General features: G+C 41.0%; 1 protein-coding gene across 2 annotated transcripts in view; it reads left to right on the forward strand.

Moving 5' to 3' along the window:
• LOC117611661 (uncharacterized) overlaps positions 1-13,399 on the forward strand; it is a 171,074-nt gene that overhangs the window by 41,418 nt on the left and 116,257 nt on the right. For both annotated transcript variants that reach the window (XM_034339698.2, XM_034339700.2), the window contains exon 2: positions 11,474-13,396. In XM_034339698.2, the coding sequence (XP_034195589.2) occupies positions 11,819-13,396 (1,578 nt within the window). In that variant the 5' untranslated portion in view covers positions 11,474-11,818. The remainder of the gene's footprint in view (positions 1-11,473; positions 13,397-13,399) is intronic.

A 13,399-nucleotide genomic window follows, 5' to 3' on the forward strand; every position in this document is an offset into this window, starting at 1 on the left:
TTACAAGCCAGGCACGTATCATTTTAAAAGCTAGGTGTCGCGCAGCAAAATACAAAATTCGCTTGAAAGAAATCGTATTCGCGACGAAATATCACGGTAAAGAACGTGACTGGTACAATTCGTATGCGTTTCGCGAATTTTTTTCATTGCAAGAAAGCTGCAGAAACGGCACGAATTCTTGCATGCATCTGCTTGGCCCACGCCTCTCTGATCCGTAGACACTTGTGATGCGGTTTCTCCTGATACAATATTACATGTTTCTCTCCTGCATTCGCTGTTATTACATCTTACAAAATTTTCAAAACTTTCACGAAGCCAGATCACCTTAATATTTATCTCTTTGTAATATTCAGTCTTATTTTTTTTTTAGGTCTAAGCCATTTATCTGTAAATGCAGTCGAGAATTTGTTACAAGTTTTGACAAATTGTTTCATCATTTCTTATCTTAATTCCCTCGCGAACCGACGGACAGTTTTCACCAACGCGACGTGACGAAGTCTGCAGTCACGACTCTCACGTTCGTTCTATCCAAACCCACGTATGCGCGCGTTGAAATCGGCAGCAATATAATTAACACGCGAATCAGTAACAAAGGATCGTCGCGCATGCACTCTTGGCTAATGATCGTCGATGCGGTACCAACAATGTGCCAGCAATTAATGATCGTAATTTATAAAGTCCTTAATTATATAAAAGTTCACGCTTTCTTTACCCGTGGCACGCGTCGCTCTCTTTTCTTCTTCCCCTTCGGTGTACGTATGCAACACACTCTCTCCTTCGTACACTCCTTCCTTTCTCACCTTTTTCCCCTTAATAAGCTCAATTTTCCTGACTTTGCTCGTCCCTTCGTTCCATTCGGTATGCTTTCTTTTTCAACTTGCCCCGAGAATCGTATAATTGGCTTCTTGCGTTTACCGACCGGCATATTTGGACTCGGTTTGCGTGTTCACGTGCATCGGTTTTAAAAGTATTCCGTGGTATATCGCGGCGATGCATCATTATCGAGCGAAAGGTAGATGCTGCGTCCGCGATACCGGGACTCCTTTTGAACGTATCGCGCCAGATCGCGAATCAACCTGCGTGCATTCGATACCCTGGCTCGGGAACAGTTTCTTATAACGATTTATCGATGATCTTCGCCAGGGAAATAGAAGTTTGAATGAAACGCATAGGGAAGGGTGGGAATCGTGTCGGATGCTTTTCAGAGTACGGATTGATTTGTTACTGACACGAGGAATCCGTGCTCAGACGCGAGAGAGCTTTCAATGAAATGTCGCGTGGATGTGGAAATTGTACCGAGGGATTACTTCTTTTGATAGCGCCACGTTTCAGAGTTTGCTATTATGGAATCAAAGATTTCCATTTCCGAATATCGATACCTGACGCTTTGCTATAAAATCGAAGATTTTAGATTAATATATTTTCAAATAAATTTCTTTCTTTTTATTATCAAATCGAAGCTTCCAATTTTCAAACACCGATGCTTATTACCTTCACAAATTCAACCCTTTTTATGCACACCTACGAATATCGGTACCTGACGCTTTGCTATAAAATCGATGATTTTAGATTAATGTATTTTCAAATAAATGTCTCCCTTTTCATTATCAAATCAAAACTTCCAATTCTTAAATATCGATGCTTATTACCTCCACAAATTCAACCCTTTTTATTCACACCTTCGAATATCGGTACCTGACGCTTTGCTATAGAATCGAAGATTTTTAATTAATATATATTCAAATACATTTCTTTCTTTTTATTATCAAATCGAAGCTTCCAATTTTCAAACACCGATGCTTATTACTTCCACAAATTCAACCCTTTTTATTCACACCTTCGAACATCGCTATTTGAAAAATTCAAATACAGGATATAAGTCATATCAGCATCGTCAAGCAGGCATAGAAAATTTTTTCCAAATCAAAGATCTCGGATTCAGATTCGAAAGTGTGCATTTCACTCTCGCTAGCCGGAGATGAAAAAATATCCGTGTAAGCGTTTCTTGCCTGTCATCGTACATACATCGCAGGGATCAGAAACGCGATACCGCTGACACTGCTAATTATTCGTACACTTATCCCATTTCATATCTCCGCGGATAAGCAAACAGCATTAACGGTTGAAGAAGAGTTAGCTAAACAGGTGGATCGGTCGGGAAGAGTTAAAACAAGGCTGTCGAGCAGCGACGCGACTACCAAGCAGTGTGCAATAAAATCAATACAATGTTCCTGGCGTCAACGGGGATGTAAACAAGCGCGGGTAGAAAAGCACACTGTAATCGGAGACATAGCCGACGGATTTTGCCTCGTTATAGGAAAGATAGCCAGGCCTAGCTGCTGACTGAAGCTTCTTCCTCGTTTACGATCAAGATCTATCCTCCTCATTTGCGTCGTTCGACTTACCAGCTGGAGTGGTCGATAAAATAAGAAGGAAACATTGGACCTTTTTCGCTTGTCCCGCGTAATTCTACGCGTATCACGTGGGTGGACGTGTACACGCACGTAGCCGGCGTCGAAGAAGGTGTAACGCGGATCCTGAAGCTTCGTGAACCTCGTTTCGCAAGTCACTTCGCTGGCCTTCTTACCTTACCTTCTATCCAACGGACGATGTGTCATTCAACACACATATTGGCGATAATTTTCGTTTTAATCATAGATCACTCTACTATACATAGGTGATAGGGAATGCCTTGGTGATCTTGGGTTAATTATCATTAGAACTAAAATAATTTTGAGAATTTATAATTAAATGAGACAGGAATTAATTCTTTAAATTTCACTTTTATTAATAAATTATATTTCTATTTTACAAGAGATTAGTGATCTAGGGTTATTTAAGCATAATTATTAATTCACTTGCTCATTTGCCAAATTGCTTAATTCTACATAATAAAAAATAACAAAATTGATAAAATATAAAAAGTTAATCAATCAAGTGGTTTGGCAGTACAGTTTAAAAAAAGTCAAAAGTGTCATTAATCACTTTGCCCTGTGAATTGGTTTTCGGCTACGCAGTATGGTAATAACGAACAGATTAATAGACTACTTCCGGTCTATAAGATGTTCAAACGTCTAGAATCATAGTTTGAGACCAGTTTTCAAGCAACGATCGGTGAAATTCGATTACAGGCGGTAAAAGAGAGAGCGAATCTCGTTGTAGGTTATTGATTAGCAGATGGATGTATCGGCGAAGATTACTCGTGATGTGATCCCGCATAATAATTGTTGCTCGTTTGATCGTACGTGATAACGTCGGCTCGAGCGAGCGCGTAAAACGAGCCTGAAAATTAGAGTAGGTTATAACCGCGAATTTTCGGTTAACGATCGGTTTCATGCGCCATGCTCCACATGGTTACCGATCACGAAGCGTAATATTATGGACCGTTTATGGCGGGATTTTAAAAGACGAGCAACCTTCTTCATCCCTTTGAAACAGATAATTCCACTCACTGTTTCAATCGTGTATCTACATACACTGTTGCTTAACCATATTTGAATGATTACTAGATGATACAAAAATTAAAAAAAAATAAAAAAAAAATTGATTACAAGTATGGCAAATTTTCATAAATAATACTATAAAGAAAAAGTATGAAGTGCATAAGATGTTTAAGGGGAGCTACAGTCCTAGTCTCCATTTTTCAGGAAGCCCCCTTCTAAGCCTTCTATTTAATTATATCAAAAAGTATCGAATTAAGCTTTTCTTACTGTTCAATTTTTCAATTTTTGAACCAAATTTATCATCCAACTCAAATATTCGATAGCCCCAGGTCCTAGAAATCTTAATCCGGTCCTGATTGTCAATTTATCGTATACAAGTTACTCTATTTTTGAAAAAATCCGGGAAGTTATTTTTTGATAAATCTCAAGATAAAACTATCCAACTTTACTACACGTGGAAGAACAACATCCGAAAGATTGCTAGCTCTGGAAACTCGATCTAGTACGATTGCTCCGATCAATCGAGCCATCTCAATCCACCAAAGGGATTCTTCCATCCCCGATCCAATATTCGAAACGACCATTCTCGTCCGCGGCTCGTCTACAAAAGTCCAGTTTTATCTTCGATCAGTCTGTACCTTGATGGTTGTACTATACCTTCCTTCGAATCCGGCCAACGAATCCGTAGCACGTGACGTACACGTGCATAGTCCAGTATCGATTTCGCTGGCAGCAATTATTTTCTTCTTTTGTCGGGGACGTTTACCCCACCTTATCAGCTAGTTGCGGCTGTGGGTGGCGCGAAAGGGATGAAAAAAGGGTGGCGGTGGGCCGAGGTCAAAGCACCTTTCGCGGCGAGAATCCATTAGGGAGAGCGTGTGCCGAGTAATACGCGAAATGAAAAAACATTCGCAGTCGATTCGCGTAATTATAGCGTAATTATGTTATTGCACCGCGCGTGTGTCCTCGAGGGTGTCGAACCTTAAACGCGACACTCACTGACGACCGGTCCCGATCGATACAGAGAAAACCGGCGACGACGAGTAAATTACGAACACGGCCAATGTGTAATTACAACGTGTAAAATACAGATCGGCTACGGGGATAGGTATTCATTAATTAAGAATGTACGACAAATTGGACGGTGTAAGTATACGCTTTCGGTTCAACGTCAGACACCGGCGTGTAATTGCGTTAATCTTTCCGATTGCCGTACACTCGAAAATTAGTCGATCAAGATTTTTTTTTTTCTCATTTTTTATCGCGACGAGTCAATAGTGTAAATAAAAAGAAATTATAAAGGGAAGTTATAACGATTTGGGATAATTATTCGAGTACAGTTTATTTTGTCTGGAAGATCAAAAGGCTAAGGGAAAAGGCGTTTAGAAAAATATTTAGAATTATTTTTAATTTGATAAGAAATTATTTCTTGGCAAATACTGCTACGAACGCAGTCGGATTTATCCGTGAAAGTAAGAGGAAATAAATTGGGTGGTGTAATGTTGTTACGCGCGAGAACTACCTTCGTGCATTTTCTTCAACCGCGTTCACGTAACTTGGTCGCCTTTCAAAATTAATCAGTCCCTCGAATGCGAAGGAAGAGCTTTCAAATTTCTTTCGCAACGAGTCTTGAGCAAGCAAACGAGAAGCGGACAAACGGAGGCGCCGAAGCGTGCGCGTATCGCCGTGTGTAATTAGTTACGGTTTGGGATTCAGACCAATTACGTTAACCGGGTTGACCAGGGATGTATCCAGAGCGCGAATTGAACGTCTTCTGATCGATATCTCTCATCTAAATTAAAAAAATTCATAATTTTCCTAAAATTAATGATATTAATTGAGGCGTACTTATATTGCCAAGGTAAATTCGTCAATAACATTGTCAATTTTAAATTACAAAATATCACACGTTCAATGTTAAAAAATATTGCAACTCTCATTCACGGATAATAGAAACTTTTGCATATTCCTGGTATTTAATTTCTAAAATTTAGAAATCGCCCACTTGCCAAATTGATTAACTCTACCTAATAAAAAGCAGAAGCACTAATTAAGTACTTCGGCGATAAAGTTTGAAAAATCTTACTCTATTAACAACTAAAGTAATTCATTTAGTGCGCCATGCAGTAGAATAGGGGAAAGGATCAGACATCTTGCGCTTTCGAACATTTCATCCTCGACTGGCAACTAGCCATTATCGTTACAAATTTTTTCACTGAGAGCATACAAAAACGAGGCAATTCCACGTCTAACAGCAATGTAAATTATATTCTTAATTTAAATATCCTCGTCGACCAGTTAAAAGCTGCAACATTATACAAACAGACCGGTCGTACTGCGTAAGGATCATTCGTGTATTAAGCGTTCGGAAGGTACACAACTTTCAAGCAAACGATAATTAGTCGCTGGTATCCTGAGGTAATTAGCAACAATAAAGATAAGTAGCGCGGTAAGCGGTAACGAACGATCGTAGAGCAGCATTGAAACACGAAAATGGTAACAGAACGATATAGAAGATTGTCGTTTAAGGGAAATCTATAGGCAGAGATGTCTCTCGTTGGAACAAACATTTGTGGAGGTCACGCGATTCGAACCCTATGAAAGTTGGTTAATTATGGGGTGAACGTACCATTACGTCGTAGGTTTCGAGGACGTAATATCTCGTAGAGCTTTCGTGAACGTGTGATACCTGGCCAACTCGAGCAACTCCAATCGATAATCCTGTCGAGTAACGAGGGTAATGTCGGGTAGGTTTAGAAACTAAAAAATGGTTTGATAGTGCAGTGCTTTCTATACTTGTTAAGAAGGTACTTCATTTTAATCACCTCAAAAAATGCTATATGTTTGGGTATTTATTTTTATTTTTCTTCGATAAAAAATTTCTTTTTGCATTTTGGTATTAGGTCACAAATTAATTAAAGCAAAGTTGATTTAAAGATTTTTAACTGGAATTCTAATATGCATTTTATTTCTGCAATTAACGAATAGTAGTGATGATAAGATTGGTATTTATTCTCTTTCGAAAGAAAAATAAAAATATTCTTTGAATTTTCCAAAAATTCCAAAAATTTTAATTTATAAGGATTGCGGAAAATCAAGGTATGTACTAGAAAGATATAGTACTACTTTATGAATATCATTACACCGAAAAATCAATTTAAAAAAAATTTTACATGACACCCTACTCGTGTTTTCAAGTGTGAAGCTGTAGAATATACTATAATGATTAGGCTTCTGGAACAAAATTCATAATATTATGTAATCCAACGCTTTCCTCTATTAAATGCACAGGACAATTAATCGTTCTATTTCCTAGAATCTCTCTAACATAGTAATCTTTATGTAGAAACATCAAGGATGATTGATCAACGCGTGTTCAATAAAATGCAAAAATAGTCAGAGAACATGCGTGTTAACAAAGAATCTCCAGCTATCCACGTCCCTCGGAACGATGGAAGATGAAAGATACACGATTCTATCGACGAAGGAGAGATAATGGTTCACGGAATTTACCATTGTGTTCATTGTCTACTGTATCGTCTAAGCAGTGTTCGACTGCGAATCCAAAGAGGCGTCGAACGTTATTATCCTAGTTCTCATTAATTCGTCCATCTGAAAAACGTGCCGATCAGCGGTGAAAGAACAATGGTGTAATAACAGTGTGGGAAAGGTCCTGGCAAAGCTGGGACACACTGATGATGAGTCGTCGAACACGTTTCATCCGCGCAACGTGGGTAGTACAGCACGGCAAACAGCTAATTACATACACTGGAACGACCAGGCACGGTGAAAACTTTTAATCCTGAAATTATACTCGACACCTGACTTTGCAAGTCTATATAAATTTACGTGTGAACACGGTGTTCCTGTTTAACCCTTTCCTCGCTATGGGTGCCTGTGGTCTATTGCAAAGTGTTTGCGTTTGAAAATAGCAAGAGGGCAATAGAAATTTTTGTATGAAATAATGAAAGGATTAGAATGGCAAGGTGTCTTATTAGAAATATTTATTTCCACTGCGATGGTCGATGTGTTAACCCTAGAAAGGGTTAAGAGATAAATGCAACCGCAAATCATATCCGTGTGCATAGTGCGAGCTTCGACAGTGAAGCGTTGCATAGCAACTCTTTCTATAAGGTAGATTATAAGGCTGTAGTCGATTTTAGCGGTGGAAAATTTTTCAAGTTTCCAAATTTTCAGGTGGAGGGGAAAAGGAAGATAAAAATGTGTCGTTTTCTTAGGCTATGATGGTAGAATAAAAATTTGTATGAAAGACAAATTGCTCCCAATATAACGAGAGTCTATTGTATTATTAATTCCAAAAATTTTCTACTTCTACTGCCCCCCTAACCGACAATATAGCGAGAGTTTAGTGTACTTCAATTTTTGGAATCACCATTCTAAGATCTAGATTTCTCGTGGAATGATTAGATCGAAAATAGGGATTGTCCAAAGGATGTTACACGATTACGTTTGCGCGTCATCGCATTGCGATGGTCGCTCGACATCCGTGAAAGAAACGAACAATACCGAGTGAGAGTTTCTCGGTTCTCATATAAGGCGATCGTTCGATGCTCGTATGCATAACTCATGCATCCGTTTCTCGAAAAAACCGCTCGTTCCTTCTTCTTCAACTCTATTTCTTTTTTTTTTTTTTCATTTCTTTTCATTGCCTTTAAAACGGTATTTGTTTCACGGGACGCGGAACGTTCGACGCGTTATAGGCCGGCTACCTCTGGCTTTTCGCGCTTTCATGCACTGAATGGTATACGGTTCTGCGGTTTCCAGGATGATCCGCATCGCGCCGTGGAAAAAATTCGGTCAAGTCGTCGGATTAATTAAACGCCGCTTTGCGTTTCCCCAGGTACAACAAGTCTCGGTAAGAGAGCGCGGATTTTCGAGGAGGACGAAGGAGGAAGAGGGAGCGCGGTTGGACGCGCGAGCGAGACGGATGTCTTTTCCATTTAAACGATGCTGGTTAATGACTGCATTAGAATTGCAAGCGGTCTCGAGCGTGGCGGAAGTCGAAATTAAGCCGCGTAAAGTCGTGCCTTTTCGTTCGTGGCACGATGCAACGGAAAGAAAAATTTCTGTTTCTTCCTAGATTTCTTACCATCGACGTGCACTTTCCTCGCGCTTTTAACCCTTTCCTTCAACGTTTCTTTTGCCACTACGTGTACCACCGTGCAAAGTGGTTGGATATGAAAGTACATACTTCGTGCCGAGTTTCTTTGTTTCAGACATTTATGGTAGAGTTTGAAGTAGAAACTTCGAGAAAGGTTGAAATTTATCAGACTGTAAAATTTACATGGCTATCGCTTTTCGAAGGATTTATTGAAGTAAATCATAGACGCGAGAACATACAACCCGAGACTGAATTATAATACGTATGTATTTTGGAAATCATGCGGGAACACGATTATTCGAGGAAACGATTGATCGAAATTTCACTGCAGCTGAAACTGAATCATATGCAATACATCATTCAAGTGCAATTTGCACCGATGCTTGTACGATTGGGTGCGAATTAGATTTCTTTAAACCCTTAACTGTTGAAAAATCTTAACCAATTATTAAATAAGAAATTTATAAATTAAAAATACGCTATGAAAGAAAATTAAACAAACGTTTCTGTAAAAATTTCGTTATTTCTCAAAAATCAGCTTACCAATTAAGGGTTGATTAACAGGAAGTGTAGAGGAAGAAGTGCTCCATCACTCACCTTATTTATGCAAAAATAGGAAGTTCTAGATTAGACTGTCTCTAGTTCTCCCTAGAATTTTCCAAAATCAAAGCCAAATGATGGGGTGGCTACCCTCCCCTTGCACTCACCCTTAATCAGAAAAAGCTCATATTTCACCTGAGTATACATACTTGAATGATAAGCCTACACCAGAAATGTATTCATCTTTCTTACGAGATGTACACGGGAATTAAAATAAATTCCCGATTGATTGGTTGTTCGATCCCAATAGGCGTTATTGTGCCGTTGCAACAGACAACGATCGGTTTCGCAATAATCCAGTGAACTTTTATACGCACGAACGGCCTTGCCTTTTTACATTAGCATTGCCGTCGATGTGTGGGTGTCACTTACTTTCGTGCCTTGAAAAACCTTTCACTGTTTTGCACCTACATAGACGAGCGGTAGACAGCCGCGTGCCGTTGCCATAAAGTCAGAGAAATCTTGGGAACCGTGTAACTCGTTCCATCTAGCCAATCCCATTTCTAATTCTATTTCCTTGAAATAAATAGAGCGCGATCAATTCTAAAGTAAAAATTAAATAAATGGATAAAATCGAATCTTTGGTGGGGTTACGGGGTGAAACCATCCCCAAAGCTCATCATTCAAATTATTACTAACTCAATTTGCAAGAAGTTGCAAATTTAATTATATATGCTATAAACAAAATAGAGAACTAGGTGTTTAGCGAAGTATAGGTAGAGTTAATAAAATTTAGTTACACGGACCTCTACCGTGACAATACGTGTTATATGGGCGACGAATGCAGTGCAAATGAAAGAATTTCGAATAGCTGATTGCACGCGTAACGACGATCAACTGTTTCAGTTTTAACGAGCGATAGGAAATCGTGTCGTCGAAGGGAAAGCTACTACGGATGATGTAAATCATCGGCTCGTTTCGTGTTCATCCGAACGAGAAACAGGTACAGTCGTTGTTCGTTTGTCGTATGCGTCCTGTTTCCAGTGAGACATCCAAACGACACTAAACAACCGCATACTTGTCCCTAGACCGTGAATGTAGACTAACACATGATCCATGTAGAATTTTAATTAGCGCTCGAGATGCGATCGAGTGCCGCGCTACTGATTCAATGCTGGACGAGAAACTCGACTACCGTGCAACGTTTCTCCTTCCCGAACAATTTAAAACCAGATAAAAAAGCTCGCACGTCAAGTTTGATGGAAAAAGTTTCAAGAATGCTTCGTTCATTTCTTTTTTTGTTCTTTTAATTTAAACGAGCGCTTCAAGTTGCGCCATTTAAAACGAGACCGGACCTTCGAGCGTTCCACCAGATCCTCGCGTTAATTGCGGTCCAGACTTGGCTAATTAGGAAATAATTATGTGTACAGATTAATATTTGAAACCAGTAGCATCGTAGACGTCCCTTGAATTATTTTCACTCGTTCCCTGTAACTCCTTATGATTATTTTATGAATCATTCATTTTACGTTCTTGTATATCCCGTGCTTCTTTTTTAACGCAGCTGTATCTGTCTTTTGTTAAAAAGCATGTCGCTGTGAACGTACATATATTTTCATACAAACATAGTCGTATTCGTACATGATTCATTAAGTTTCATTTTCATTTTCAAATACTCTTCGAAAATTCATATAAACTTAATAAGGGTAAAATTATTTAATCTTCTCTCTTTGTACAAATATGTCACACCCCATGCATTTTCAAGATAAAATATAAAGAAAAAGCTCTGGCTGCATAGTTTTATTTGTAAAATTTTGTTGATGTTTAAGAAGATAGGTAAAAAGGAATTAAAAATTAAAAAATTGTTATAAGCCTGGGGTGTGTTTGCAGGCTTGTACACAAAGGGAAGATAAAATTTTTCAAAACTGACGGCGTTATTGAATGTGAAGATATAAAATGGAATCTCTCAGAGAGTATTCCTTTGAAGGTAAAGGGAAATCGAATTTTTGAAGAGTATTTCAGTAGACGTCCCGGTGCCTGGCCTTAGGCATCGGCCGCAGAACGACCTTCATCCTTCACCGATCACCGGCAAATCACCTCGACTCCCTCTGTTCGCTCTTTTTTCTTTCCCCTTTCATTCGGATGAATCTTTACAAGTCACACCGGTCATACATTCATAATTCACCGCCACGTACCATGAACCACGAACCACGAACAGTCGTTTCTTCATCATCCTTCGTTCACCGGCATCGCTAATCATTTCATTATTTCACGACCGTGCTTCGACGCTTCGATTTGTTGTAGCCGTTGTGTTGTTTTTTTTCTTTTAAGTTGCTAGCCCCTATCCTGTTCCTACTTTCTGTTCCAGATTTCGTACGAACCGTCGACGTACGGTACGAAAGGCATCGAGAGCGAGGATGTAGCGAGCAGGGACAGCCTGTCACGAGAATCGTATCGAGAGGATGTGCACGAGAGCACGATCGACGCTGACAAAGAAGTTCACGCCTCGAAGCGAGTCTGTTATCGAACGGATCATCGATTAAGATCACTGCCAGAGTAATGACGAGATAGTGAACAAAATTATTCCGTCCGTGAGCCGTCCTTCGATAGTCGTTTCACACCGATCGAAAAAAAAAAAAAGGAAGAAGAAAAAGAAAAATACTCTTTGTCTGCTTTTCGAGATCAAAGACTGAATATATCAAAGAGAGGAAAGATGTTGGGAGTGAGTCAGCCGGGAAATCCACCCTCGAGCTTGCGACACTCGGCGAGTTTCTCTTGTCTGCAGCGTGGCACAGCCAGCGAGGGGCACAGAGCGAGGACTTCGACCCTGTTGCAGCAGCCGAGCCTGCAGTTGAGCGGAAGTCATCATCAATACTCGTCCGGTCAGACATCTTTGCTGCAACATTCGACCGGCACCGTTCAGCATCGCATCGAGGCGTTGGAGTCGATTCAAGACAGCAACGATTATGGTTTCGTCAAGATCAGACCCCGTCTGCGCAGCACGAACGCCACATTATACTACGAAGAAGAAGTCGCTGCTCAGAAGAACGCTTTGTGGGACCGGGATGCGTCAGCGTTCAGCGATCGCGAGTGCGACACCAATTACAGAGAATGTTCGTTGAAAATGAAGGACCGTGATCATTCGCCAAAAGTTGGCTCTTCGAAGAATCAGAATCCTTTGAGAGGCGCTTTGATATTATTCACCTCGACGTCTTCATGGTGGAAAGCCAGGCAACGGGAGGATCAATTGAACGGTTCCACCGGTGATCGTACACTAGGCTCTACCACTTCTGGCGTTGGCTCCTCTTCGGAGCGAAAGTGGTCGAGCACTTCCATGGCATCTCCTTCGAACGAAAGAAAGTGGCCGTCGGTGACGTCGCCCACGAACGACCGGAAGTGGTCCGTGGGCAACGGGGCTCTGACGTCGCCGGGCAACGAAAGGAAGTGGACCAGATCGTCCGTCTGTTCGAACTCTACGGGACAGCAAGACAGGAAGTGGCGATCACTCGGTGCCCTGCTAAGGGCTCCCACGGGCAACGGTTCGCACGCTGTTCAACACTCGCTGTCCCATAACATGAGCGTGTCCATGATCGAGGGCGAGCATTTCCGGGATGATCCTCGTGGCTCGAGTTGCAAGTCGACCCGGTACCAGCAGCCCACCTCCTATTCCGCCCGTGTGTCCCGAGTCAGCCGGGACATATATAGAGAAAATGGGGAATTCGGTCAGACTTCTGGAAGATCGAAGGTCAGCCGTAGGTTGTACCAAGACAACAACAACGCTGAGTCAATCGAAAGGGACATCGACGATAGACATCCGAATAGACACCAGTTCGACGACGAGTGTCGTGGTAGAACGAATCGAGAAAGCATATGCAAAACTGAACAGACGGGCAACGAGACGCGAGCCACTTCAACGAGATCAAGCAGAGCTCAAAGCTTTTATCTTTTGGATGATTTCCTGCGACCGCAACCGCAGCCGAATAAATGTATGCTCAACGTATACTTGTCACCGTCTCACTCGAAGTCTGGCAATAACAACGATCATGGAAGATCAACGGAAGTGAAACAGATCTCGCAGGGGAACGTCACTAACATAACACCGCCTCGACGTCATAACTCGAGCTCGGATAGCCTCGAAGTAGCGACCAGTCCTCTTCCGCCGCCAGTGCCGCCTCCGCCACCGCAGGTCACCACCCGGGACAGAGAAAGGGGTGAGAATTTCAAAGAGAAGGACGTGTGCCAGTGCAAAATGTGCTGCACTATTATGCACCAGAGATCTTTCGTTGAAGAGGTA

The sequence above is a fragment of the Osmia lignaria genome, chromosome 10 (genome assembly GCF_051020975.1).
Source record: "Osmia lignaria lignaria isolate PbOS001 chromosome 10, iyOsmLign1, whole genome shotgun sequence".
Classification (NCBI taxonomy): Eukaryota; Metazoa; Arthropoda; class Insecta; order Hymenoptera; family Megachilidae; genus Osmia; species Osmia lignaria.